The sequence below is a fragment of the Balaenoptera acutorostrata genome, chromosome 19 (genome assembly GCF_949987535.1).
Source record: "Balaenoptera acutorostrata chromosome 19, mBalAcu1.1, whole genome shotgun sequence".
In the NCBI taxonomy this organism is placed as follows: Eukaryota; Metazoa; Chordata; class Mammalia; order Artiodactyla; family Balaenopteridae; genus Balaenoptera; species Balaenoptera acutorostrata.
This window is the reverse complement of record NC_080082.1, coordinates 28,564,808-28,591,202: the sequence shown is the minus strand read 5'-3', so window position 1 is coordinate 28,591,202 and position 26,395 is coordinate 28,564,808. Positions and strand designations below refer to the sequence as shown.

At 51.6% G+C, this 26,395-nt stretch overlaps 2 protein-coding genes across 4 annotated transcripts in view; both read left to right on the top strand.

Annotated features, from left to right (window-relative positions):
• Positions 1 to 6,395, top strand: part of NLRC5 (NLR family CARD domain containing 5) — a 92,462-nt gene extending 86,067 nt beyond the window's left edge. Inside the window, exons 44-49 of the mRNA XM_057534998.1 lie at positions 310 to 393; positions 490 to 561; positions 845 to 928; positions 2,124 to 2,207; positions 2,573 to 2,656; positions 3,627 to 6,395. Coding sequence (XP_057390981.1) covers positions 310 to 393; positions 490 to 561; positions 845 to 928; positions 2,124 to 2,207; positions 2,573 to 2,656; positions 3,627 to 3,738 — 520 coding nt within the window. The 3' untranslated portion in view covers positions 3,739 to 6,395. The remainder of the gene's footprint in view (positions 1 to 309; positions 394 to 489; positions 562 to 844; positions 929 to 2,123; positions 2,208 to 2,572; positions 2,657 to 3,626) is intronic.
• Positions 6,396 to 11,805: 5,410 nt separating this feature from the next.
• CPNE2 (copine 2) overlaps positions 11,806 to 26,395 on the top strand; it is a 54,672-nt gene continuing 40,082 nt past the window's right edge. The window contains exon 1 of one of the 3 annotated variants that reach the window (XM_057533996.1): positions 11,806 to 12,054. The gene's annotated coding sequence lies outside the window, so the exon portion shown is untranslated. The remainder of the gene's footprint in view (positions 12,055 to 26,395) is intronic. The other 2 variants (XM_057533995.1, XM_057533994.1) reach the window with 2 other exon arrangements.

The window sequence follows — 26,395 nt, the reverse complement described above, 5'->3', positions numbered from 1 at the left end:
GAGGCCGGGATTTCTACTTGCCCCATTTTCCAGGCAAGGGAACTAAAGCCCGGAGAGATGTGGAAAGCTTACCCTATTAATACGTGAAGGAGCCAGGCCTTGAACTTGGGATCTCAGACCCCAAAGCCAGGGCCATTGATACCCACCCAGGTCCTGTGTGGGTGGGGAGAGGGGTTAGGGTGGCAGTTACCCAGAGACTGTCTAAGGTCTGGCAGTGCAGCCTGAGACAAGGCTCAGGCTGGGGGGATCTAGCCCCCCAGTTCCCATACCTGGTCCCTCAGGCTCCCCTCACCCCTTCCCTTTCCTCAGCCTTCCATCCAGCCATCTTGGCCCAGAGGGGGCGCTGAGCCTGGGCCAGGCCCTGGATGGATGTCCACACATGGAAGAGATCAGGTGAGTAGGGGCCGCGGAGCCTGGGCAGGGGGCCGGGGTGGGGGTGGGGGGCATGGTCTGGGGCTTCCTCTCACGGGTGTCTCCCCCGCCCTGCAGACTGGCAGAGAACAACCTGGCCGGAGGGGTCCCACATTTCCGTCTGGGGCTCCCACGGCTCCGGCAGATCGAGTAAGTAGCCTGCTCTGACTACCGGGGAGCTGGGGTGCAGTAGGGGCAGTTCTCCTCTGGCTGAGCCTGACACCTGGGAAGGCTTTTGAAGTGACAGAGGCCTCAGGTATGGGGGGAGCCTGGAACTTAAAAAAAAGGGGGCACTTTCCTAAGACTCCCAGCCTGCCCCAGATGCTGGCCACTCTGCTCCCTCCTGCTGTGATTGCAGGGTGGGCAGAGGGGCACTAGGCTGAGGGTGCCCCTGACTCAGATACCTCCATCCCATCCCCCTCTCCATCTCCAGCCTGGTGTCGTGTGAGATTGACAACCAGACTGCCAAGCCCCTCACTGCCAGCTTCGTGCTCTGCCCAGCCCTGGAGGAAATCATGTGAGTGCTTGGGAGAGCCCTGAGCTGGGCAAGGCGGGCACCTGGGGGCCTGGTTCCTTCCTCCCTGGAGGTCTTCCCATCTTGTACAGGGAAGGTCATTTCTTGCTCAAAGCTCCTCTCGAGGAAGTTTTAACACTTGAGCTGCGAGTGTTGTTTGTCTAAGCCGTTCAGCCTTTCCTGCCTGTTTCCCCACCTGTGGAGGGTGAGGGGGGGCAGTGGACCAGATGGAAATGGTTAGGACCATTTCCCGATTGTCCCTTTGGGAAGCATCTGGATAGACTACCTCACCGGGTTTATGGAGCCTTGATTTACGAACCACCTGTTGGTAGTGAGGAGTGGCTGAAACCAGCAGGCCCCCCGACCTGCCCACTGGCCATGCCCAGCTCCCCCTTGGCCGTCAGAGGTGCTCGGACCTTGGGGCCTGGCAGTACTGCCTCAGGGATAAACTAGATTGCCAGGACTAGCATGGGACCCTGAGCATGGTGGAAGAAAATGGGATTTCCTTAAGTACAGGACACAAGGGATTACAAGATTTTAGGTTTGCATCCTAAAGATTTTAATTCTTCCCATTACTTTACACCAAAGAGAAAGTCTCAGATCAGGGCTAACTCACCAAACACTGGTGATTATCCCTTTTTAGCCAGCAGGGGGCAGACCACAGGGTTAGCACCTTAGGAAGGACGCAGGTTCCAGCTAGAAGTTAATACCATTGTTTGCACTGTATTTATCCTTGTAACTACCTTCTACTTAGGGTCCTTAACACAAGTCTTTCATTGATAGTAGTGATAAATGTTTCCTAAGATCAGTTTCTTAAAGTGAAAAAGAGAAAGAGGGGACGGAGGACTGATTTAAAGAAAAATATGAAACAAATAATATGGGCGGTACATGGATGTAGCAAAGTCAGGAGGGAGGCACATGCACGGTGGAAGTTTGGATCATGATGTTTCCACAGACCTCGTGTTCTGAACTCTCAGGACAGCCAGCTCCTAAGCTGTCTGGGTTCCGAGGGATGACCAGCTCGGGAATGGGGTTGGGAGGTAGGAAGGAGCCTCCTGTGCCTTGTAAAGTCTTCAGGGGGGGCACGCAGGACCCCGTGGCACTCCCCGATCCCCGTGGCCCCCAGCCCTCCCCACCTGCCCCCTGTCTCTACCCTCACTGCTCTCCTGCCACTGACATTGGCACCCCTACCCTGCAGGCTGTCCTGGAATCTGCTCGGGGATGAGGCAGCTGCTGAGCTGGCCCGGGTCCTGCCGCGGATGGGCCGGCTGAAGAGAGTGGAGTATGAGGGGCACATTTGGAGAAGCCAGAAGGGGGTGGGGAGGGCCAAAGGGGGACCTGTGTCCTGGGGAAAGCCAAGAGGCCACTGGCTCAGGCCCCCGACTCCCAGGAAGCCCTCCTGGACTTGCTCACTCCTGTCCACTCCAAGCCCCTGTCAAGCTTAGCTCTCCCTGGGTCCCGGCCTTCAGCCTTCCCGCTGCACTGTTGAATGTTCAGTTCTCTAAGCACATGCGTGGGGAGCCTTTGTCCCCGCCCCCGACCTTGGCACAGGGAAGGGACACAGGGAATCACCCCTCCGGCCGCCTCCTCCCCATCTCACCATCTCACGTCAGTCTCTTTCCCCTTCCTCCGCCGTGCATCGGGAAGCCTGGAGAAGAATCGGATCACAGCTTCTGGAGCCTGGCTCCTGGCTGAAGGGCTGGCGCAGGGGTCTGGCATCCAAGTCATTCGGTAACAGGACTTGCAGGGGCAGGGATGGCTGGGGCTGGGGTGAGCACACCAACCTCTACAATGTAAAGGCACCTCCTGTAGGAGAAGGCAGGACCTGGGTCGGGAATGATCAAAGGAGTCTTGGATCGCACCATCAGGGATTTGGCAGCAAGCAGACCTGGATCAAATCCCAGCCCTGCCTGTTGCCGATTGCGTAACTTTGCGTCAGTAACTCAACCTCTCTGAACCTCAGTTTCCTCCTTTGTAAAATGGAGGTAGTGATAGTATCTACCTCAGAGAGGTGCTCGGCAGAGTAAATGATTATATGAAGCACTGAGCGCAATGCCGGGCACGTCGTAAGCACTTAAAATGGTAGCTATCATCAGGGCCACCACATACAGTTGTATAGGTGGTGCACTGAACTTCAGGGTATTGCATCTAAGGGACACCACTTACATAGTAGACGTCTAGTACACTACTAGAGTAGTAGTGAAGTGCCTCGCTCTATAAAACTCAATATATTATGACAATTTCAGACGATGGACGGAAAGTGTCTTACAGAAGGGGAGCTTTTTCCTTATTTGTCCAATGTGTCATATGAGCATGGCCTGGGGAAGAAGCTAGCTCCCGGGGAAGAAGATTGAGTGAAGGGGACTTCCCTGGCGATCCAGTGGTTAAGACTCCACGCTTCCTCTGCAGGGGGCATGGGTTCGAGCCCCGGTCAGGGAACTAAGATCCCGCATGCCGTGCGTCGCAGCCAAAAAAAAAAAAAAAAAGATTGAGTGGAAGAAGTCCGGGTGGGCATGGGGGATACCATCTCCCTAAGGTAGCCATGCTGGCCCAATACCTGCTCCTGCCTGCCAGGTAACTCTGGAAACAGCTCTTCCCCTTTGGGGCCTTGGTTTCCCCATCTGTAGGTAGGACGGAGGGCAGAGACAAGACAGTAGGTGAGCAGCTCCCAGTGCTGAGTGTCTGTCTCTGTGCCCCACAGCCTCTGGAATAACCCCATCCCCCCGGACACGGCCCAGCGTCTGCAGAGCCAGGAGCCCAGGCTGGACTTTGCTTTCTTCGACAACCAGCCACAGGTCCCTCAGGGCACTTGATGGCTCCCTCGAGACCTTTCGAATCCAGCCGAGTGATGCCAGCTTCCACCCACCAGGATAGAGGACTCAGGAAAAGAGCCTCAGCTGGCTGTCCCTGTACCCCGCCCCACGAGGGAGAGACACGTTTTTCCTGCAACAGTCTTCGGGGAGGACTTTTTTGGCAACAAAGAGCCTAGTATAGCCAATAGACTACCCTACATCCCATGGGACATGCATGACCAGTCAGAAACATGTAACACAATGAGCATGTCATGGTGTGATGCGTGACACAGAAGGTCACACGTGACAGCGTTCCATGTGACATTGCATGAAACCTGCAGTGTGGCCTGTGGGTTAATGTCATGGGTCTTAGCACTACATGTGATTGGTGGTCCATATATAAGACATGACAGATGTCCATGTCATGTGCCATGTGGCTGGCCAGATGCCCTCAGGCAGGTCCAAGATCTAATTTATTACTTTTTTAAACCAAGTATGTATTTATAAATTGCATTTCCAGAGCAGCTAAGCCAGAAAATGTCTTCCGCCCAGAATGGGATGGGGAGAGCATCCAAGCACTGACCAGCCCAGTGGCCCGAGGGCCAAGGCCCTGGGCCAAGCCAGGGATTTAGCCATGAGGCTTCCAGATGAGTATCCTCCTGCCTCAAGCCTCAGTTTTCCCATCTGTGAACTGGATCACCCACTCCCACTTAGTTTCCAAGGACTTTAGGCCCAGGTCCAGGTAGAGCCAGCCTGACCTTGGACAGGCCCAGTCCGTGCTGTGTAAGGGACGAAGCTAGGCCTAAGGGTGCAGGGGGTGGAGACTGCCAAAATATTCAGGTAAGGCCACTGGATCAAGCCACTACCTCAGCAGAATCTGAGTGAGCTCCCGGGGGCTGCATGTGTTACACAGTGTTCTCATTACTTCCAAGAGGGCCAAAGGGTGGCCCTGCTACACTGTAAGCCAAGTTTGACTAATAAATGTGGGTGATCTTCCCGCCTCTAGCCTGAGTCTGATGTGTCCCATCACCTCACCAAAGTCAGAAGTGGTTCACCCCCTGCCCTGGGGACTGGAGAGCAGGGCAGACTACAGAGAGAGATGCTGAGAGGAACACTGGCCTGGGAGTCAGGAGGCATGGGGTCAAGTCCAGACTGTCTCTATATGTGGTCATGTGATCGTAGGCAAGTGACCTCCTCTCTCCAGAGCTCACCTGCACCATGAGGGTATTGTAGAAGCTCATAGTGTTAGAAACAGTCTTTGTGTGGCTTGCATTATATTTACACTCTTTTCTGATTTAACTGTCAGTATTTTAAATTGAGAACTTTGACCCAAAATTCAGATTTTCAGCTTCTCGTAGGTACTAGTCCAGCATTCCCACTCAAGAGTAATCTGCTGGGGATGTATGACTGTGTCCTTTAGATGTGGCACACATCCCTCAGTTCGCCGCAGTCCCCACCACTCCCCAGTGTATCCCCCCTCACTATTGCTGCTTGCCTGGTCCTTGTGAGAGCCTGGGAACTCCTGGCTAAAGGATTTCCACAGGCAGGTGGTACATCAAGAACATGGCTTTGGAAGTCAGACGGGCACAGAATGGAATGTGACTTGACCCCTTGCTGCCTGTCTTCAGGGCCAGGAACTGTTTCTGTACATGTTCGTAACACCCCCTGGCCCCCAGGACTTTCAGAGGGGTCAGGGAAGCAAAGTGTGCAAAGTCCCTAGTATGAAGAAGTAGGTACTGGTTACATGTTCGTTCTCTTTTAGGGCTGAATGTCGTATGAAGTGAAGAGGTGTTTGAAATGGCAGGAGAACAGCACCGCCTCTCCATCACCTACCTGTGGGTTGAACAAGTCCATATCTGGGGAGCCTTCCTTCAGAGCTGCACTCCACTGTGAAAAGTGGAGCAGGGAGGGTGCAGTTACTACTGAGCACCACCGGAGGGCAGGCTGGCCCACTGGCGAGTCCTGAGATAACTTCACCACTGTACCCAGAATGAAGTTAGGAAGTGATGCTAGAGGCTGTTCCCACCTGGCTTGGGAACCTGGGATGTCCCAGCTGGCTTGTGGTTCACCTAGATGGCTTGGCCCTGACCATTGCCACCCTCCATGTTGTCCTCGGTCCCCCGCCAAGCATGAGGAGAAAGTCCTCCAGCCAAGTGCCAAGTACCCACACCCCACACAGGGACACTCTTATCGGGCCAGGATCAGGGCACACCTGGCATCAAGTGGGGCCATCAGCCTGGTCCTGGGGGAGGGGATGGGCAGGTAGAGGGTCCAAGAAGTTTACCTGGAAACCTTGAGCCCCAATTCAGTCTTTCCCTTCCGGGAAATGATGCCGAGGCCATCAGGGTGCACCTTCATGCCAAGGGGGTTGTACTGCTTCCTCCCCTTGCCTAAGACTGGAGTATGAATTCCACAAAGCCTGAGGAGCCTTTGACCGGGGAGGTCACAGATGAGGAAGGAACAGAGCACCGACCAGAAGCTCCAGCCCAGGTGAACCGCACACCAAGCAGAGCCCAGAGCTCAGAGACACTTCATTTGCTGCTTATTTGTTTTCCTTTTCCCTTCTTCTTTCCCCTTTAGCTCTGCCCAAGTTCTAAACTCCAAGAAACTTGCAGCAGCTGCCCTGAAATACACCACAGTACTGTCGGCACTTCAGAGCAGCCTGGGCCCAAGTCAGGTGCGGTCACCATGCTAATTTCATTAAGAAACTTCCTCTCCTGCCACCTACTTGTTTGGAGGCCTGGACTATTTTTCTACCCCATGCTGATGAGGTCTCCCTGCCCCTTTCCTCCCCAAAGTAAGCTCAGTTTAAACAGATCTATGAAAACAGATAAAATTCAAAGAAAAGTAAGGCTCTGGACCAGTAAGCAGTGTAATCAAAATGGTGCTCCCCGTTTCTGCACGTGACTCTTCCCACTAAGAAGGTAATCGGGCTGGTAAGTTCCCATGTCTAACTGCCAGGCTGGGATCAGCTCATTTTGCTGCTTTGTCACTTGGCTTCCATCCTATGGTTTTACAGATTGAATATCCACCTTTCTGATGGGAGTCACAGAATCTTCCTTCCCACTCCCTCCGGTCTCAAATCCTCCCAAATTGCCCCCTCTGTCCTTCCCCTAAACATACACGTGTCTGAAATCCACTGTCCAGGCCAGTACCTCTCGAACTGAAAAATCATAGTTACAGACACTGCAGCGTGCATTGAATCATCTGTGGATCTCGTTAATTTGCAAATTCTGATTCAGCGGGTCTGGGGCGGGGCCTGGGATTCTGCATTTCTAAGAAGCCCCCAAGTAATGCTGCTGGCCCACACTTAGTGAAACTGCAGACAGGTGAGTAGATCTCAATCCTGACTGCACATTAGAATCACCTGGGGAGCTTTTTAAGCTGCCTGTCTAAGACTAGAGTGGTATTTAGAAAGCTCTGCAGGTGGTTCTGACGTGCAGCCAGCGTTGGAGGCCCACTGGTCTGGAGTATACTGCCCCTCAGAGAGGCGAGGTAAGCCTTTGCACCTACCTTCCTTATTTTTTGTCCTGGTAGATCCTGGTGACCCTCCTTTCCCAGATGAGGACACCGAGACCCAGAGATTTTTCCTAACTTGCCCAAAGGTAAGCTAGTAAGTATAGTAAGTGAAAGCTAGTAAGTGGTAGCACCAGGAATTGAACCTGGGTCTTCACAACCTTTTTTTTAAACTTTTTTTTCTTTCCAGTTTTATTGAGATATAATTGACATACAGCACTGTATAAGTTTAAGGTGTGTGATATAATGACTTGATTTACATATATTGTGAAATGATTACCATGATAAGTTTATTAACATCCATCATCTCCTATAAGATACAAATAAAAGAAAAAAAATGTTTTTTCCTTGAGATGAGAACTCTTAGGATCTACTCTCTTAACAGCTTTCAAATTTTGTGACTCTTAATCCCACAGGTGCTGCCCCAGTTTCCTCATCTGTATGGTGAGGGCACAAGCAAAATGAGTCAGAGCACAAGGACCTACTTTCTCCAGCTGCAAAGATGACCTTATGCTTCATCTCTACACTCCCTCAGGTGGGATCTGAATCCTCTGTCGCCTGCCTCACCTGGTTACGGTTCTGTAGGGCTTCACCCTCTGGGACCTCCTCTAGACCCATAGCCACAACCTCAATAACAATGTCCTCCATTTTACAAATAAGGCCCAGAGAGGAACAAGATTTGCCCAAGATCCCACAGCAAGCATTCAGTGGAGCTCAGATTCCAACTCTGGAACACTAAGGGAGGGAGGGCGTTGGGGTGACCCTGGCTGGGGACTTAACTGGTCTGTGGGTCTGTATGTTCAAAGAGAAGGGTCCCCAGGAAGGCGAGAGGGCCATATGACCTTCCTGACCTTGCCTCTGCCCCCCAGCCCCTCCCTTGCCTGGCCAAGGCCAGGCCTGAGGGCGGTGGCCCCAGCCAGAGCTGTGTATGCCCTCTGGACACATCCCAGAGCGTCCTAGAAAAGACCTTGCAGTGGCTGGTTTGGTACAGATCCTCCCAGGACTGGGCCCAGGGACAGCTGGTCTTCCTCCCACCCCCCAGCCACGCCAGTACAGCACCCCACCACCCCAGTGTGTCTCGAAGCCCCCCAGAGCTGGAGTCCTCCCTCCCCTTCAGCCCTTGGAAGCCACACCTTATTGCTCATCCCACACAAGCCCCGGCCCTGCCCTGGCTGCCCAGAAATCAACTTTTGCCCTGAGGAGGAGGTGACAGAAGAGGAACTTTCGCAAGAGAACAGAGGCCAACTGGGGTCCCCAGGTTGAGTCCCCTAAGCCAGAAGTTATCAGTCTCCCGGGCTGTGCCCATAGGCCCCGCCCCCGCACACACATGCATAGTATAGTGCAAGAGTGGGGCTGATGGAAATGTCTGGGGCTGACTGGAGGGCCTGGGGAGGTGGAGGGAGGCATGGACATCCTGACCCTGGGAGGGGATATCCCTGCATTAGAGTGACCACAACCCTGGATCTTAAAAATAGCAATAACAACATGCTAGCCCTGGGGTCTAGGCATGCGTGGTATCAGGCTAGACACCAGATACTAAATCGATCCTTACATTTTACACAGGAGGAAACTGAGGCCCAGAGCACTGAGTGATGTCACCCAGGCAGTAACTGGACAGGCTGAGATTCAAACCCGGGGCCATGACTCTACGCCTGAGATGTAGGAGTGCCGTGAGCCACACCCACCTCTCTCCGTGAGATCCCTGAGGGGATGTCTCCATCGCTGATGTGTTTCCACATCAACCCCCTTTGTGGGCAGATGGTATTTTCCAAAGATGGCCACTATAATCTCTCCCCGCCCACATGCTCTTCCTACAAATGACAATGACACTCCTCTCACCTAGGGGCGGGGTCTATGGAGAGAGCCAGTGACTACAGCAGAAGTGACATTATATGAATTCCAAAGCCGAGTCCAATAAAAGATAATAAGGCTTCCACCTGGTTCCCTTGGGATACTCACTCTTGGAACCCAGCCACCATGCTACCAGGAAGCCCAGGCCACATGGAACGGTCACGGTAGGTGTTCCAACTGAGGTCCCAGCTGACAGCCAGCGTCAATTGCCAGGCAAATGTGTGCGAAAGCCTTCTAGGTAACTCCAGGCCCTGTCATGGTCTGACTGCAACTGTTTGAGAAATCCTGAACAAGAACTGCCCTAGCTGAGCCCAGAGGCCCCCCAGAGCCATGAGAGATGATAAAGCTTGGGGTGATTTGAGATGTAGCATAGATAACTGGGACACCCTCCATCCTCTCCCCGCTCACATACACCTGAGTCCAGCCAGGGCCTGCTACGCAGGTGGTGCTATTTCAAGTCACTTTAATTCACAAGCCATACGCGCATGCGTGCACATACCCTAATATCAGCCTATTTAGGGAAATTGAGGCCTCCCAATTGTGCACAGAGAAGTCTCTACCAGGGAAAGGAAAGACTTCAACATTTTGTAGTAACAGCCTTGTATTGTGTGTGGATTAAAGACAGACTGCAGAATCAACCCATGATGGACACTTGGCCTTAAACAACTGACCTGTGGGCTCTCCTGATCCCTGACATTTTTATAAAAAGCTTTATTGAGATATAATTCACATACTACAGCACTCACCTCTTTAAAGCATACAATCAATGGTTTTATCTACAGTTGTGTAACTATCACTATAATTTTAAAACATTTAAAATCATTGCCTTCTTTCTCTATGGCTCTGTCTAGTCTGGACATGTCATATAAATGGAACCATACAATATGTGGTCTTTTGTGACTGGCGTCTTTCACTTAACACAGTGTTCTCAAAGTTCATCCATATTGTATATACGGCATACCTTTCTGTGGCTGAATAATATTCTGTTGTATGGATAGACCACATTTTGTTTATCACTCATCAGTTGATGGACCTTTGGGTTGTTTCCACTTTTTGGCTATTCTGAATCATGTTGCAATGAACATTCATGTACAAGTTTCTGTATGGATGTATGTTTTCATTTCCCTTTCCTAGGAGTGGAATTGCTGTGACCTGTGGCCTTTGTACTCCATCCCCTTGGCCAGGGATCAGGTATCTTTTTCCCCCTCAGCAGGCCCAACTACCTCATCCTTCAGGTCTCCGAGAGGAAGCCTCGCTGACTCCTCTGGCTGAGTTGGGTCTTCTGAACAATCCTGCCTCAAACCTTTGTGCTTTTCATACAGTAATATGATTGCCTGGGCCATGGTCTTGCCCCTGAGAGGTGAGCAGCTTGAGGGGAGGCACTCTCTGCTTGGGTTCACCACTATCCATCCCAGTGCCTGGCTCTCCTGCTCTGGAGCCAGGAGAGGAGAGGGATTCTGGGGGCCAGATCAATCAGAAAAGGCTTCCTGGAGGAAGAGGGGCTGCAGCTGGGTCTAAGAACACCTCGATTGGTTTGCCCCACAGCTGGGCTGAGGGCTTTGAGGACTTTAGTTGGAAGAAAGATGAGAGTTTGGAGAAAAGAAGGATGGTTGGAGGTCGGGGTTGGGGTGGCGGGGGGAGGCAGGCAGAGAACAAAGCCCAGAGCCCTGGGGCTGTTTAGCAGCCGCCCTCTAAGGCTACAAAGTGCCTGTGACTCAGACGTGGAGGGAGGTTCGCAGGCTGCAGCGTGAGTCTCCCAGTTAACCCTCACCTGCCTAGAATGGAAAACCCACAACCCAGGTGCTCTGTGTTAACTCCCAGATGCCCAGTCCGTGAGTCCCGGGGCCAAGGGCTTTCTTTGGACGTGGTCTTGAGATCCCTGAGCCAGCTCTGTCCCCCACAGTCCGGTTAAATGAGGCTCCTCTGTCTGAGGCACTGGATAGGGAAGAGGGGCGGGGGGAGCGAGCACATAAATACTGCCGAGTGGCCTGCAGCACGAGCGCCCAGCGACAGATGAATTTCTTAAGAATTGGTGCCTCTTCTAGGGAAAAGAAGGCCACCGCCGAAGGGCGGACTCGGCGCTAGGGTCTCAAGGACCCGCTAGACGCCCTCCCGCTGACTAGCCCCAGGCACTGTTGGAACTGTGTTTATCTTATCGTCTCCGTCAGAGAAATAACGCTTGTGTCATCTTCCCAGTCCCTGGCGGTAACAAGAAAACGCCGAGCTCTTTTACTATCGAAAGAAAAAAAAGGAAGAAAACACAGCGATCGTAGTGCTGCCCAGTACAGCCCAGAACCAAACCCCGTGGTGTATCCCCCGAGGGTGCAGCGTTGAGCCGAACAGCCCTTGGGGTCGAGGCTGCAGGCGGCGCCCTAGGGCCTGGCAGGCCCGGGCCGACCCCACCCCTCGGATCCCGCGTCGGCAGCCCTGAGCGCACAGTGCGGACAACTCGGAGGTGCCAGCGGCTCGGGCGAGGCCGGCCTGGGGCGAGTGCGAACCAGCGGCGTTCCGATCCGCGGAGTCCTAGCCTGGAACGTTCGGACCCTCGGATCCCGGCCTCGAACATTCGGGGCCCCGAGGCACTGACAACCCGGAGTGCCTGGACGCGCCAGCCGCGGGCGGCGGGCGGGCGGGATATCATCCCCGCTCCGCCCGTGGGAGCGCTCGCCCCTCCAGGAAGCGCCCGCCTCGCCTCCCACTTCCCGCCCCACGCCCGCCCCCGCCCTCGGCCGAGGGAGGAGCCCGAGCAGCCGCCGCCGCCGCCGCCGCAGCCACCGCCCGCCCGGCCGGGGAGGAGGACCGGACCTCGAGCAGCTGCGAGCGCACGCGAGCTGGCCATGGCCGCGGGGGCAGCGCCCTGAGCCTGTCCCGCGCCCGCGGGCCCAGCCGAGCAGGAGAGCTCCTGGGGATGCCCCGGTGGCCCGGAGTGCGGGGAGCGGCAGCCGCGCGGTGAGGGTAGCGGGACCCGGGGTGAGTGGGGCCCCGGCGGGGAAAGGGGCGGGCGGGGCGCCCTGGCGCGAGGGCTCAAGTTCGGCCTTGGGGCTCGGCTTCTGGTGCCAGTGGCGGCTTGGAAGGAAGCTGGGTTCCGCTTCGGGGGACTGCGGAACCCCAAGCCCCCTCCACCCGCGCTCACCCAGACTCCGGCGTTTGGGTGACTGAGCTCCGACCCGGCCACGCGGGGGCGCTCCGGCTTCGCCCCGACCGCGGGGGAACAGAGGGCAGGGTGCCGGGAGGACGGTGGCGCCGCCCGGGGTCCGAGCCCAGCGGTTTAGGGACCCTCCTACCTCCCCGGAGGCGCCTGGGGGCGTCAGGAAGGTGGCGTCCCGCCACCATCGCAGCTGCGGAAGTGCTGAGTTCGGGCTGGCTCCGGGCAGGCGCGGGGCCCGCTCCTCGCCCTCGTGCCTTACTCCCACCCCCCCAACCCCCCTCCGTCCCCGGCCCCAGAGAACTGCTAGAGAGTCAGCTCCCTGCGGGGGAAGGGGGAGCAAAGAGAGGGAGTGGAAATGGGCAGCTTCCCAGAAGTCAGAGTGTGTTTGCAAACTAGTTTTTTCTCAAAAGCTGTCTGGCACCTGTGTGTTTGGGGAGGGGGCGGGGAGGGGGGAGCATGGAGAAAGAGAGAGCAAGGCCCTTTCTTCCTTCCCGTTCCTCGTTCCCCCGCAGCGCTGCTTCTCTGAAAAATAGAGGGTTCTTACTTTCCTCTTCCCATTTCATCCCCCAGCCTTGTTGGACAAGCCCCTTTGGGGAAGGGGCTGTGATTTGCCCAAGCTGACAGGTGGTGCTGGAACCCAGGGCTCTGTTAGCCAGTTGGAAGTTCTTCTTACTGTCTGGGACTCCCCCAGCCCTGTTATGTACTGGGTGAAGTGACAAGGGCAAAGGATCTGGGAGAATTAGCTGAGTGACCCTTTGTTTGTCTGCCCTTAGTTTTTGCTCCCCTAGGGGTGTGGGCTGTCACTGAGGGATGGGGGGCTTTTTCTGTTTCTTGGAGCACCCACAGCTTCAGTAATTTAGGAGAGGAGCCAAGCTGTAAACTTCGGCAGCTGCACAGCCCTAATGGAGAGCTTGGGAGACCTGGGTCTGAACGCCTACCCAGCAGTGGGCCCCTGGCCTAGACCTTCCTCCCCTCTGAGCCTCCAGGTTCTCATCTGTAAAATGGGCTAATCGTCCAGGGCCTGTGCATATGGAGGCTGGGTGCAAACATAAAAAGTGGTTTTATTGCAGTTCCTCTGGTATGGAGCCCAGTGAGTGCTGGGACTGTCCCAGGCATGTGACATAGCTGGCCAGAGTGGGAGGGGTCACCCAGGCAGTTTTCTCCATGGAAAGAACTATGGGCTAAGAACGTGGCACTTGAGTTCTCCTGGCCCTCTGCCGTGTCCTGTTTGGGTGCCTTGTCACTCCTAGGGCTTAAGGGCGTTTCCATTGGTGAAATGAAGCAAAATATGACACAATCCGGTTTACAGGGCTGCTGGGAGACTAGAACCTGGGCCAGGGGGCACGTGTTCTGCAAAGTTGGGTGCACTGGTGGTCATGGGACCTCCCTCCCAGAGGCCACGAGAATTAAAACTCCAGGGACATAAGAAGAGGGTCGGAGCTAGAGCCTCAGTTTCTGTACCTGTAAAGTAGTGAGAGCAGTACTCTGTACATCTTAATAATCTTTTAGGGTAGTTGTGTAGTTCTTTAAAGGTAGTTGTGAGGATTAAATTAGACAACAAAGGGCTTGTGCACCAGTGCTGTGACTGGTGCCCGATAAGTGCTCAGTTAATGTTAACCATCGTTATCAGTATTCATGGGAATATTAGTAAGCCTGATGTGGGTTACTGATTTAGGATTCCTTCTGGGATCTCCTCAGGCCACCTCGCTCCTCTCTCTCCCACTTCCTTCCTGGAGAGAGGAGCCTCAGAATCCAAATGTTGGACGTCTGGGCTGTTCCAGGGCCAGGGTCCTGAACAGGAAGGTGCCACTAGGCTGAAGAGAACACCATGGGGGATGGTAGATCCAGTGGGGTGGTCCCGTTTCCCCCACGTTGGGCTGGCCTCACAGGGCTCTAAGGGGTGATGGAAAACAGAAGAGCATTCTCTAGGAATTCCCTCAGGAGCAAGGTTGTCAGGCAAGGTCCCCTACTGTGAAGCCCTCAGCCAGGGCCGGAGTCCCATCTGCCTGATGCTCTCCTCTCCTCTAACCCTTGCAGGGGCTGCTGAGTCAAGGCAGTCACTTCAGGAATCCGTCTCCCTCCAGCTGGGAGAATATGGCCTCAGAGAGGGGGCAGGATTCCTCCCGTCCTTCCCGGTCCCCTGCAGGAAACAGGGTGGGCTCCTTGGAAGCCAGGAGGCCAGGTCACCCTAGGGTCTTGGCAGGCAGCAACTGGAGAAGACGATCATGTCCCACCCGTGCTGTCCAGAAAGAGGGTATGGAGTCCCAAGGGGATTCATGGCTTCCTGAGGTCCTACAGGGCCTGAGGGATGAGCAGGGGTCCGAGGCACCTCCTGGGTCCCAGCCAGGTGTCCTCTCCCTTCCTTGGGCCACCCGGCCTCTGCTCTGTGGTGGCGTCAAGAGAGCTGTGCTGGCCCATGTCCTAGAGTGTTTCTCCACTAGCCCCGTCCACACGTGCCTCCAGAGCCTGAGATGAAACTAGACTAGATGCTGATCCCTCGCTCGCTATCACATCACCTTGCTTAATTTTTCTCGAGGCATTAGCCGTTCTCTCCCGTCATCTGATTCATTCAAGTGTGTGTCAGTTTGTTCTCTGCCCTCCTCCCCAGGGGGTCAGCTCCAGGAATGGCAAGGGCATCCTGTGTCCATCTTGTTCAGGGCTCTTTCCCTGCACTTACTGGCTTAATGGCTGAGTCCGCCCCTCCTTGTAGCCTCCTGTTGAATGGGTCTGTGATGTTGGGTGATGGAGCCTAGAAGCATCATGAGCTCACCCTTTGGGGTTTCTGGAGGAATCTCTGTCTCACCATACTGAGTGCTGGGGCACTGTCAGAGCGCAATGGTCTCAACGATGGAGGAGGGGCAAGTGCTGGCCTGGGGGAAGGGAAAGTCGCGAGTCTGGGCGAAGGTGGGATTCTCCCGGCACTGAAGGTCTGGGGGGCACTGAAGGTCTGGGGGAGGTGGGCATGGCGGCTGCTGACCTGGGTGGGGTGTCACCTGCTGCCGTTGCCTGCAGAACCAGAGGTCTGGGGTGTGCTGGGGAGAGTTACCCATCCCCCAGGTGACCTGAGCCAAGTCTCTTAACCTCTCGGACCTCGGTTTCTTCATCTAGAAAATGGGGAGCTTTAGACCAGGAGCTAGCTGTTCCCTTGCTTTCTTCATGTGGTCCTTTTTCTTTCTTTTTTTTTTAAATTTATTTTTATTTATTTATTTTTGGCTGAGTTGGGTCTTCGTTGCTGCTCGCGGGCTTTCTCTAGTTGCGGTGAGCGGGGGCTACTCTTCGTTGTGGTGCGCGGGCTTCTCGTTGCCATGGCTTCTCTTGTTGTGGAGCACGGGCTCTAGGCACGCGAGCTTCAGCAGTTGTGACACATGGACTCAGTAGTTGTGGCTCACGGGCTCTAGAGCGCAGGCTCAGTAGTTGTGGCGCACAGGCTTAGTTGCTCCGCGGCATGTGGGATCTTCCCGGACCAGGGCTCAAACCCGTGTCCCCTGCAGGCGGATTCTTAACCACTGCGCCACCAGGGAAGCCCCTTTCATGTGGTTCTTAAGGCAGCTGTGAAAGGGCTTGTAAACCAAAGAGGGCTTTGCCCAGTTGGCGTGATTCCTCTTCCACCTGTGGCTTCGGGTCCCTGCCTTCCAGAAAGGCTTCCCTCACCATGCAGCCATCTATTCGTCACTCAACAAATGTGTTGTGTTTTGTTTTAATAGCGTAATATATCAAGGGTTTATTTACTGTTTTAGGTAGAGCCACAGATTTGTTTATTCATAGACTTTAAAATTTTTTATTTTATATTAGAGTATAGTTGATTTACAGTTTGTGTTAGTTTCAGGTGTATAGCAAAATGATTCAGTTATACATATACAAATATCCATTCTATTTTTTAAAATAAATTTATTTATCTTATTTATTTATTTTTGGCTGTGTTGGGTCTTTGTTGCTGCATGCGGGCTTTCTCTAGTTGCGGTGAGCAGGGGCTGCTCTGTTGCAGTGCGCATGCTTCTCATTGCGGTGGCTTCTCTTGTTGTGGAGCACGGGCTCTAGGCATGCGGGCTTCAGTAGTTGTGGCTCACAGGCTCTAGAGCGCAGGCTCAGTAGTTGTGGCACAGGGGCTTAGTTGCTCCGCGGCATGTGGGATCTTCCCGGACCAGGGCTCGAACCTGTGTCCCCTGCATTGGCAGGCGGATTCTCAACCACTGCGCCACCAGGGCAGTCCCATGTATCCATTCTTTCTCAGATTCTTTTCTCATATAGATTATTACAGAATATTGAGTTCCCTGTGCTATACAGTAGGTCCTTGTTGATTATCTGTTTTATATATAGTACTGTATATATAACCATAACTTTGGTAACCCTAAGTTTGATTTCAAAGTCTGTTTCTGTTTTGTAAATAAGTGAGTCTGTTTCTGTTTTGTAAATAAGTTCATTTGTATCATTTTTTTATATTCCACATATAAGTGGTATCATATAGTACTTGTCTTTCTCTGTTTGACTTACTTCATTTAGTATGATAATCTCTAGGTCCATCCATGTTGCTGCAAATGGCATTATTTCATTCTTTTTATGGCTCAGTAATATTCCATTGTATATATGTACCACATCTTCTTAATCCATTCCTCTGTTGATGGACATTTAGGTTGCTTCCATGTCTTGGCTGTTGTAAATAGTGCTGCAATTAACACTGGGGTGCATGTATTTTTTCAAAGTATGGTTTTCTCTGGTTATATGCCCAGGAGTGGGATTGCTGGATCATATGGGCTCTAGAGCGCAAGCTCAGTAGTTGTGGCACATGGGCGGCTTAGTTGCTTCATGGCATGTGGGATCTCCCTGGACCAGGGCTTGAACCCCTGTCCCCTGCATTGGCAGGAGGATTCTAAACCACTGCGCCACCAGGGAAGCCCAGCACCACTTATTGAAGAGACTGTCTTTTCCCCATTATGTATTCTTGCCTCCTTTGTTGTAGATTAATTGACCATAGCTGCATGGGTTTATTTCTGGGCTTTCCATCCTGTTCCATTGATCTATAAGTCTGTCTTTGTGCCAGTAACATACTGTTTTGTTTTTTTTTAATATTTATTTATTTATTTGGCTGCGCCAGGTCTTAGTTGTGTCACGCGGGATCTTTTAGTTGTGTCACGCGGGATCTTTTAGTTGTGGCATGCGGGATCTTTAGTTGCAGCATGCGGGATCTTTTTAGATGCGGCATGAGGGATCTTTTAGTTGTGGCATGTGAACTCTTAGTTGCAGCATGTGGGATCTAGTTCCCTGACCAGGGATTGAACCCAGGCCCCCTGCACTGGGAGCATGGAGTCTTAGCCACTGGACCACCGGGGAAGTCCCAGTAATATACTGTTTTGCTTACTGTAGCTTTATGGTATAGTCTGAAGTCAGGGAGCCTGGTTGCTCCAGCACTATTTTTCTTAAGATTGCTTTGGCTATTCAGGGTCTTTCGTGTTTCCATAGAAAATTTAAGATTTTTTGTTTTAGATCTGCAAAAAATGCCATTGGTAATTTGATAGGGATTATATTGAATCTGTAGATTACCTTGGGCAGTATAGTCATTTTGATAGTATTGATTCTTCCAATCCAAGAACATGGTATATCTTTCCACCTGTTTGTGTCATCTTTGATTTTTTTCATCAGCATCTTATGGTTTTTGGAGTACAGGTCTTTTGCCTCCTTAGGTAGGTTTATTCCTAGGTATTTTATTCTTTGACGTGATGGTAAATGAGATTGTCTCCTTAATTTCTCTTTCTGATCTTTCATTGTTAGTGTATAGAAATGCAACAGATTTCTGTGTATTAATTTTGTATCCTGCAACTTTACTGAATTCATTGATGAGCTCTAGTAGTTTTCTGGTAGCTTCTTTAGGATTTTCTATGTATAGTATCATGTCATCTGCAAACAGTGACAGTTTTACTTCTTCTTTTCCAATTTGGATTCCTTTTCTTTCTTTTTCTTCTCTGATTACCATGGCTAGGACTTCCAAAACTACGTTCAGTAAAAGTGGCGAGAGTGGAATCCTTGTCCTGTTCCTGATCTTAGAGGAAATGCTTTCAGCTTTTCATCATTGAGTATGATGTTAGCTGTGAGTTTGTCATACATGACCTTTATTATGTTGAAGTATGTTCTCTCTATGCCCACTTTCTGGAGAGTTTTTATTTTTTATCATAAACGGGTGTTGAATTTTGTCAAAAGCTTTTTCTGCATCTATTGAGATGATCATATGATTTTTATTCTTCAGTTTGTTAATGTGGTGTATCACACTGATCGATTTGCAGATATTGAAAAATCCTTGCATCCCTGAGATAAATCCCACTTGATCATGGTGTATGGTCCTTTTAATGTATTGTTGGATTTGGTTTGCTAGTATTTTGTTGAGGATTTTTGTGTCTATCTTCATCAGTGATATTGGCCTGTAATTTTCTTTTTTTGTGGTATCTTTGTCTGATTTTGGTATTAGGATTGTAGCGGCCTCATAGAATGAGTTTGGGAGTGTTCTTTCCTCTGCAATTTTTTGAAATAGTTTCAGAAGGATAGGTGTTAACTCTTCGCTAAATGTTTGATAGAATTTGCCTGTGAAGCCATCTGGCCCTGGACTTGTTTGTTGGGAGTTTTTAAATCATAGTTTCAATTTAAGTACCTGTGATTGGTCTGTTCATATTTTCTATTTCTTCCTGGTTCAGTTTTGGGAAATTGTACCTTTCTAAGAATTTGTCCATTTCTTCTAGGCTGTCCATTTTACTGGCATATAGTTGCTTGTAGTAGTCTCTTATGATCCTTTGTATTTCTTTGGCATCGGTTGTAACTTCCCCTTTTTCATTTCGAATTTTATTGATTTGAGCCCTCTCCCTTTTTCTTCTTAATGAGTCTGGCTAAAGGTTTTTCAATTTTGTTTATCTTTTCAAAGAACCAGCTTTTAGTTTCACTGATCTTTTCTATTGTTTTCTTCATCTCTATTTCATTTATTTCTGCTCTGATCTTTGTGATTTCTTTCTTTCTGCTAACTTTGGGTTTTGCTTGTTCTTCTTTCTCTAGTTGCTTTAGGTATAAGTTTAGGTTGGTTATTTGGGATTTTTCTTGTTTCCTGAGGTAAGATTGTATTGCTATAAAATTCCCTCTTAGAACTGCTTTTGCTGAGTCCCATAGGTTTTGTATCATTGTGTTTTTGTTTTCATTTGTCTCTAGCTATTTTTTTATTTCCTCTTTGATTTCTTCAGTGATCCATTGGTTGTTTAGTAGCATATTGTTTAGCCTCCACGTGTCTGTGTTTTTTACAGACTTTTTCTTATAATTGATTTTTTTAAAAAATAAATTTATTTATTTATTTATTTAATTTTTGGCTGCATTGGGTCTTCGTTGCTGAGCAGGGGCTACTCTTTGTTGTCATGCACGGGCTTCTCACTGCGGTGGCTTCTCTTGTTGTGGAGCATGGGCTCTAGGTGTGCGGGCTTCAGTGGTTGTGGCATGTGGGCTCAGTAGTTGTGGCTCGTGGGCTCTAGAGTGCAGGCTCAGTAGTTGTGGCGCACGGGCTTAGTTGCTCCACGGCATGTGGGATCTTCCCGGACCAGGGCTCGAACCCGTGTCCCCTGCATTGGCAGGCGGATTCTTAACCACTGTGCCACCAGGGAAGCCCCCTGCTAGTGTATTTTTAATTTCAGTTATTGTATTGTTCATCTCTGTTTGTTTGTTCTTTAAATTTTCTAGCTCTTTGTTAAACATTTCTTATATCTTCTTGGTCTGTGCCTCCATTCTTTTTCCACGATCTTGGATATCTTCACTGTCATTACTCTGAATTCTTTTTCAGGTAGATTGCCTATCTCCACTTCACAGAGTTGTTCTTCTGGGCTTCTATCTTGTTCCTTCATCTGGAACATATTCCTCTGCCATCTCATTTTGTCTAACTTTCTGTGTTTGCAGTCCCACAGGCTGCAGGATTATAGTTCCTCCTGCTTCTGGTGTCTGCCCCCATCTCGTTGTGGCTTCTTCTTTGTCTTTGGAAGTAGAATATCTTTTGGTAGGTTCCGGTCCCTTTTTGTCAGTGGTTGTTCAGCAGCTGGTTGTGATTTTGGTGTTTTCATGAGAGGAGATGAGCTCAGGTCCTTATGCTCCACCATCTTGCCGGGCAGGCTCCTCAGCACATGTTTTTTGAACAGCTTCTCTATGGACTGTGCCAAAGCTGGGGTACAACTGCAGAGCTCTGAATGGAGTTGGGGGGATAGAGTGAGGCAAGCAAATGACAAAGAGACAGGAAAAGTTAAGATGGTGGAAAATGCCATAAAAAGAATGAAGCAGGGTGAAGTGATTGAGATTGGCGGGGTTGGGTGGGGGACATCAGGGAGACTTCTGGAGGAGGAAGTGTGACATTTAAGCTGAGATGTTAATCTATGGCATGACATTCATGGCTGTATCCCAGCTTACCTAGTTCCCAGCAGGAACTAGGATACTTCCTGGATATGCTCCATGGATATTTTTGAATGAATGAAGGAGGGAGGAGTGCCCAAAGCAGAGGAAGGAACACATACAAAGGCCCTGAGGTGGGAACATGCTCAGTGTATTCCAAGAGCCCTTTCTCTCCACCACACAGCTCTCTGTCTCCTTTGGTGGCTCTTGTGTCTCGTCAGGAGCTAGGGGCATCTGGCCTGCCTTCTGTGCTCTGGCTGTACCTGCCCCATGACGCAGGAGAGTGCATGCTCAGCTCCCAGCAGATGATGCTATCTAACCTCTCCCTCCTTTGGGCCCCCAACAATCTTTCCGAGTCTAAGTCACATCCCTGTGTCTCCCCTGAGGGCTGTGCTGGGCAAGAGCACAGTGGACCCCATCTCATTTCAAACTCTGCTTTGCCACTGACTAGCTAAGTGACCTTGGGCAGTGTGTTAGTTTCCAAGGGCTGCTGTGAAGCCACCACAAACTGGGTGGCTTCAAGCTACAGAAATGTATTCTCTCACAGTTCTGGAGGCTAGAAGTCCACATTCAAGGTGTTGGCAGGGCCATGCTCCCTCTAAAGCTTCTAGGGGAGGGTGCCTTCTTGCCTCGTCCAGCTCCTGGTAGCTGCAGGTATCCCTTGCCTTGCGGTGACGTCACTCCAGTCTCTGCCTTCTTCCCATGGCTGCCTTCCCTTTGTGTCTTAACATTGTCCTCCCTTAAGGACCTCAGTCATGTGGGAATAAGGGCCCACCGTACTCCAGCATGTCCTCATCTTAACTCTTTACATCTGCAGCTACCCTCTTTCCAAATAAGATCACATGCTGATCTTAGGGGTTAGGATTTCAACACCTCTTCTGGGGGGACACAGTTCAACCTCTAATAGGCAGGTTACATAACCTCTTTGTGCCTCAGTTCTCTGTTCTATGAAATGGGGTGGTAATAATAGGGCTCATCTGCTGGGGTTGCAGGATGGCCTACACAGAATGGTGGGAACCTCCGGACAGGGCCAGGCACACAGGAAGCACTCAGTCAATGCTGTTATTTCCATCTTCTCGGTGAAGGTTTTCTGGGATCTGGGACCAGGGCTGAGGAGCAGATGGCAATGTCCTTGGCCGGGAGGACTTGCTGAGGAGGACCTGGGGCTGGGCTGTGGGCCTCTTGCCTGGGATGCGGAGGCTCAGAGAGGCCCCTCCCCGCTGTCTGGAGGAGAAGGGGCAGACGGGCGCCTCTTCAGTGTGGCGGCGTGAAAGCCATTAACAGAAGGTGGGGAGCTCAGTCTGCAGAGGGATGTGAACAGAGGGTGCCCAGCCACTGTAGGCGCCCACGAGGGGATTCGGGTACTGAGTAAGCCCAGATGACCTTTCAGGCCCAATCAGCCTGGAGTTCCTGGGCAGGAGCTTGGGGCTAGAATCCCAGAGCAGCCCAGCAAAGACTGAGGGGCATATGTAGACTCCCCACAGCCAGAAGGGGCCTAAACCCTGACAGGCAGGGAAACTGAGGCAGAGAGAGGCAGGGACTTGTGGGGAGTTCACAGAGAGAGTTGGGAGCCCCTGTCTCCTAGTCTCCCCATGGTAGGCCCCTGGGTGGGTGTGGATGCCATGGGGTAGGGCCCCAGGGCTGGGTCCCAGTCCCTGAGGCTGCCCCACAGTCCCCTTCACACGAAGCTACTTTGGAATGACTTCGGCTGGTGGTCATTGTCACCATGCCCTCCTCCCTCCATTAGCTCGGTCCCCCCTCTCTGAGCCTGGCCAGATTCACCCCGAGGTCCCCGAAGTACTTCCTGCATCCCAGAGTCCATCCACGCCCGTCCCCTGTAGCACTTGCTGGGAGGCGAGAGGGCAGGGCGTCGCCAGCCCCACTTTGCAGATGAAGGAGCTGAGACCTAGAGGGAAGGGGTAGCAGAAGCGGGCAGGACCCAGTGCCTGGACTCCTTGGGCGGTAGTGTGGAGGCTGGACCAGTCCCTGGGGCAACAGGCTGGAGATACCCCGGGGTCAAGCCCTTCAGAACAAGGCTCAGCTGAACCAGGGTCCTGGGGATCCGGAGGAGGCCCCCTTCCCCGGAGTCCAGAGCTTAGTGATTTGGTGGTGGCTACAGAGAATAGCCTCCCTCTGGGTGTGGTCTGGCCACAGCTGGGGGCCTCAGGGGAGCTGGGGGGCCATCAGGGCTGACCCCTGCAGCAGCCTCCTCCCCATGCTGTCTGTATCTATATTTATCCCCATGTCGGCCTGGCTGCCTGTTGGGAGTGCAGCGTCTTCAGAGCTCAGCAGCTTTAGCTAAGGTAGGGAAGTGATTTGTGTCAAGATGCTGCCCGCCCCCCACCTTGACGGGAGAACCGGTCTGCTCTCTGAGGGGCTGTGCACCACCCGGCAGGAGCCAGTGCAGCAGTGGGTGTGCAGGGAGGGCCCCAGGGAGTATGAGCCGCTTGGGGATGGACCCCCCCCACTTCAGAGAACCAGGGCTGTGGGACATTGGGGTGGTAGGGCTGCGGCTAGAAGGTGGTACCAGATGAACTGTAAAGCCTTTCAGCTCAGAGGTTCAGAGAACTCCTGATTTCCGAAATCCTAGAATTCCCAAACACTGGGATTCTGTGAATCTGTGAATCTGTAGGCTTCTGCAATTCCAGGATGCCACGGATCCTCTTCCCTTCACCTTCACTCTTCCTTCAACTTTCAGCAAACGTTTGTCGAGCTCCCGTTCTATGCCTCTCTGCGCTGGAAACAGCAGAGATGAAAATAAGATCTGGTCCCATCTTTAAGCTCAAGTGAGGGTGACATTTTCTAAGCCAGTGGTTGCAATATGGTAACAATGTAAGTGCTTCCCTCTCCAGGGCCAGGGGCTCAGGGGGCACTTTGTAGAGCAGTCCCCAAGTTGTGTGTTTTTTTTTAAACGTTTTCTTGAAGTATAATATACAAAATAGAGCAGACTTCCTGCTCAATGACTGTTCACAAACCAAAAACATCCGTGTTAGCAGCCCCTAGACTGAGAAACAAACGTGACCCTCGCTGAAGCCCCCTGGTAGCCCCGTCCGGTTACTCACACCCTCCCCCACTATCTTGCAATGCCCCCTCCAGCAGCGTAGACTTGTTTTGCCTGGGTTTAACTTCATGTAATGAGATTATACAGGATGACATGCTCCCTTGCGTCTGGCTTCCTGCATTCAATATGTTCATAAGACCTATTCATATTGTTGCTGTCCTTGTGCTTCCTTCATGCTCGTGGCAGTGTAGTCCGCTGTGTGCACGTTCACCATTTATTTATCCCTTTTCCAGATGATAGGTATTTAGGGGACTCCCGGCCTGGGGCTGTTACAAATAGTGCTGCTCTGAAAGTTCTCCGGTGTGTCTTTTGGTGAACATATTGCATGTTTCTGCTGGGCGTTGCTGGGTCATCATAAGGGATGCATTGAGTTAGCTTTGTAGTCACTGCCAAACATTTCTCCAAACCGGTTGTACCAATCCACACTCCTGTTGGTGACATGTGAGGGTTCCAGTTGCTCCACATCCTTGTCAACACTTGGTATTGCCAGCTTTTAAAATTTTATCCTGGGGGTGGGGGCAGGAGGGCATAGTGGCGTTGATTTCATTTGGTTTTGCTGAGCTGAGTTTGAAGAATGACAGAGCTAAGTGAAGAAGAGGGAAGGACATTCCACGCAGATGGAACAGCATGTACAAAATTACGGAGGCATGAAAAAGTACTGTTGTAACTCTGTAGTAAACAGCATAGCTAGAGCCAGAAATGTGTTGAGGCAGTGGGGGGGCGGGCGGGGGGCGGCGGCTATCAGGGTGTTTGGACATTGTCCTGAGAACAGTAGGGAGTCCCGGAGAGGATTTTCTCATTTGAGCGAGTACCTACAGTGTGTCAGGCATTTTGTAATTTACATTTGATGGATAAGAAAACTAAACTGAGACTCAGAAAGACCACATGACTTGTCCTGAGTCATATTAGCAGAGGCTCTGGAATGCAAATCCTTCCAAGCCTCAGTTTGCTCTTCTGGAGAATGGGAGTGGTGATAACACCTCGCTCAAGGATGTTGTGAAGCTATAGAAATTAAAGTCCATAACACACTGGGCACAGGGCCTGGGGCAGGCGTTATTATTACTCTCATTTTATATCATGTCTCCATCACCACAGCCATACCACCCCCTCTCTTCCCTGCCAGCTGACAGGGTGGGAGTGGGCTCTCCTAGCTCCCACAGTTAAGAAGGGCTGGCAGAGAACTCTAGCCTCAGCACCCTATTTTCCTGCCCCACGGCAGGTCTTCTAGGACCTGAAGGTTGCTACGATGGTTAATCTTTTTTTTTTTAAACTGTAGTACTTGTAGGCGTGTGAAACCATGAATGGGGAAACTGGAAACCATGGCTTTTTTTTTTTTTTTAATTTATTTATTTTTGGCTGTGTTGGGTCTTCGTTTCTGTGCAAGGGCTTTCTCTAGTTGCGGCAAGCGGGGGCCACTCTTCATCGCGGTGCGTGGGCCTCTCACTATCACGGCCTCTCTTGTTGGGAGCACAGGATCCAGACGCGCAGGCTCAGTAGTTGTGGCTCACGGGCCCAGTTGCTCCGTGGCATATGGGATCTTCCCAGACCAGGGCTCGAACCCGTGTCCCCTGCATTGGCAGGCAGATTCTCAACCACTGCGCCACCAGGGAAGCCCCGATGGTTAATCTTATGTATCACCTTGGCTAGGCTATCGTGACCAGTTGTTCAGTTAAACACTAGTCTGATGTTGCTGTGTAGGTATTTTTTAGATGTGATTAACATTTAAATCAGTGGACTTTTATTAAAGCAGATTATCCTCCATTACATGGGTGGGCCACATCTAATCAATCAAAGGCCTTAAAAGCAAAGACTAAGGTTTCTCCCAGAAGAAGGAATTCAGCCCCAAGACTGCAACATAGAAACCTTGCCTAGTTTCCAACCTGCTTGTCTTGCCCTGTGGATTTCGGACTGAAGACTGCAATATCAACTCTAACCTGAATTTCCAGCCTTCAGTTTTGCCCCACAGATTTCAGACTTGTCTGCCGCAACAAGCTCATGAGTCAGTTCCTTAAGAGAAATCTCTCTCTATATATGTAGATATCCTATTGGTTCTGTTTTCTCTGGAGAACCCTGATACAGTTGCCATTTGTCTTCCTGGATCTTTCTCATCTGGGAGATGGGGTGAAGGAGGCAACTTAGATCTGGATGTGTTCAAGGCACGTTCTGACCCTGTAAGTTCAGTAAATGCAGCCATCAGGGCCAGTGGGGACCAGGCATCTGGTTAGTCAAGGGTTCCAGTTACCAGAGTGTCACCATCTAGACCAGAGGCTGCAAACTCAGACATCTGCCGAGACCTCGCGGGAACTCAGCGTGTGAAGTTGGCAGGGCTTGTATGGGGACCAAGTATGACATCTGCCTAATTAGGCCAAGACCGGGCTAAACCAGAGCCATCCCTGGGGTATGGTCAGCCACTGGTGGGCCGTGTAGCAGCCTCCCGCCTAGGAGCTTGGTGTTCAAAGTGTGGTCTCAGATGGGCCGCCTCAGCAACGCCTGGAAGCTTGTTAGAAATGCAGACTCTCAGGTCCTTCCCCAGACCTGCTGCATCAGAATCTGCCCCACCTACCCACCCCTCTGGGATTTGTGTGTTACGAGGAGGGCTTGTTAAAACACAAATGCCATTCTGGGGACTCTGAGCAGGTCTGTTTGGGGCCCCGGAACCTGCCTTTCTAACAGACTCCCAGGAGATGCTGAGGGGGCCCATCTGG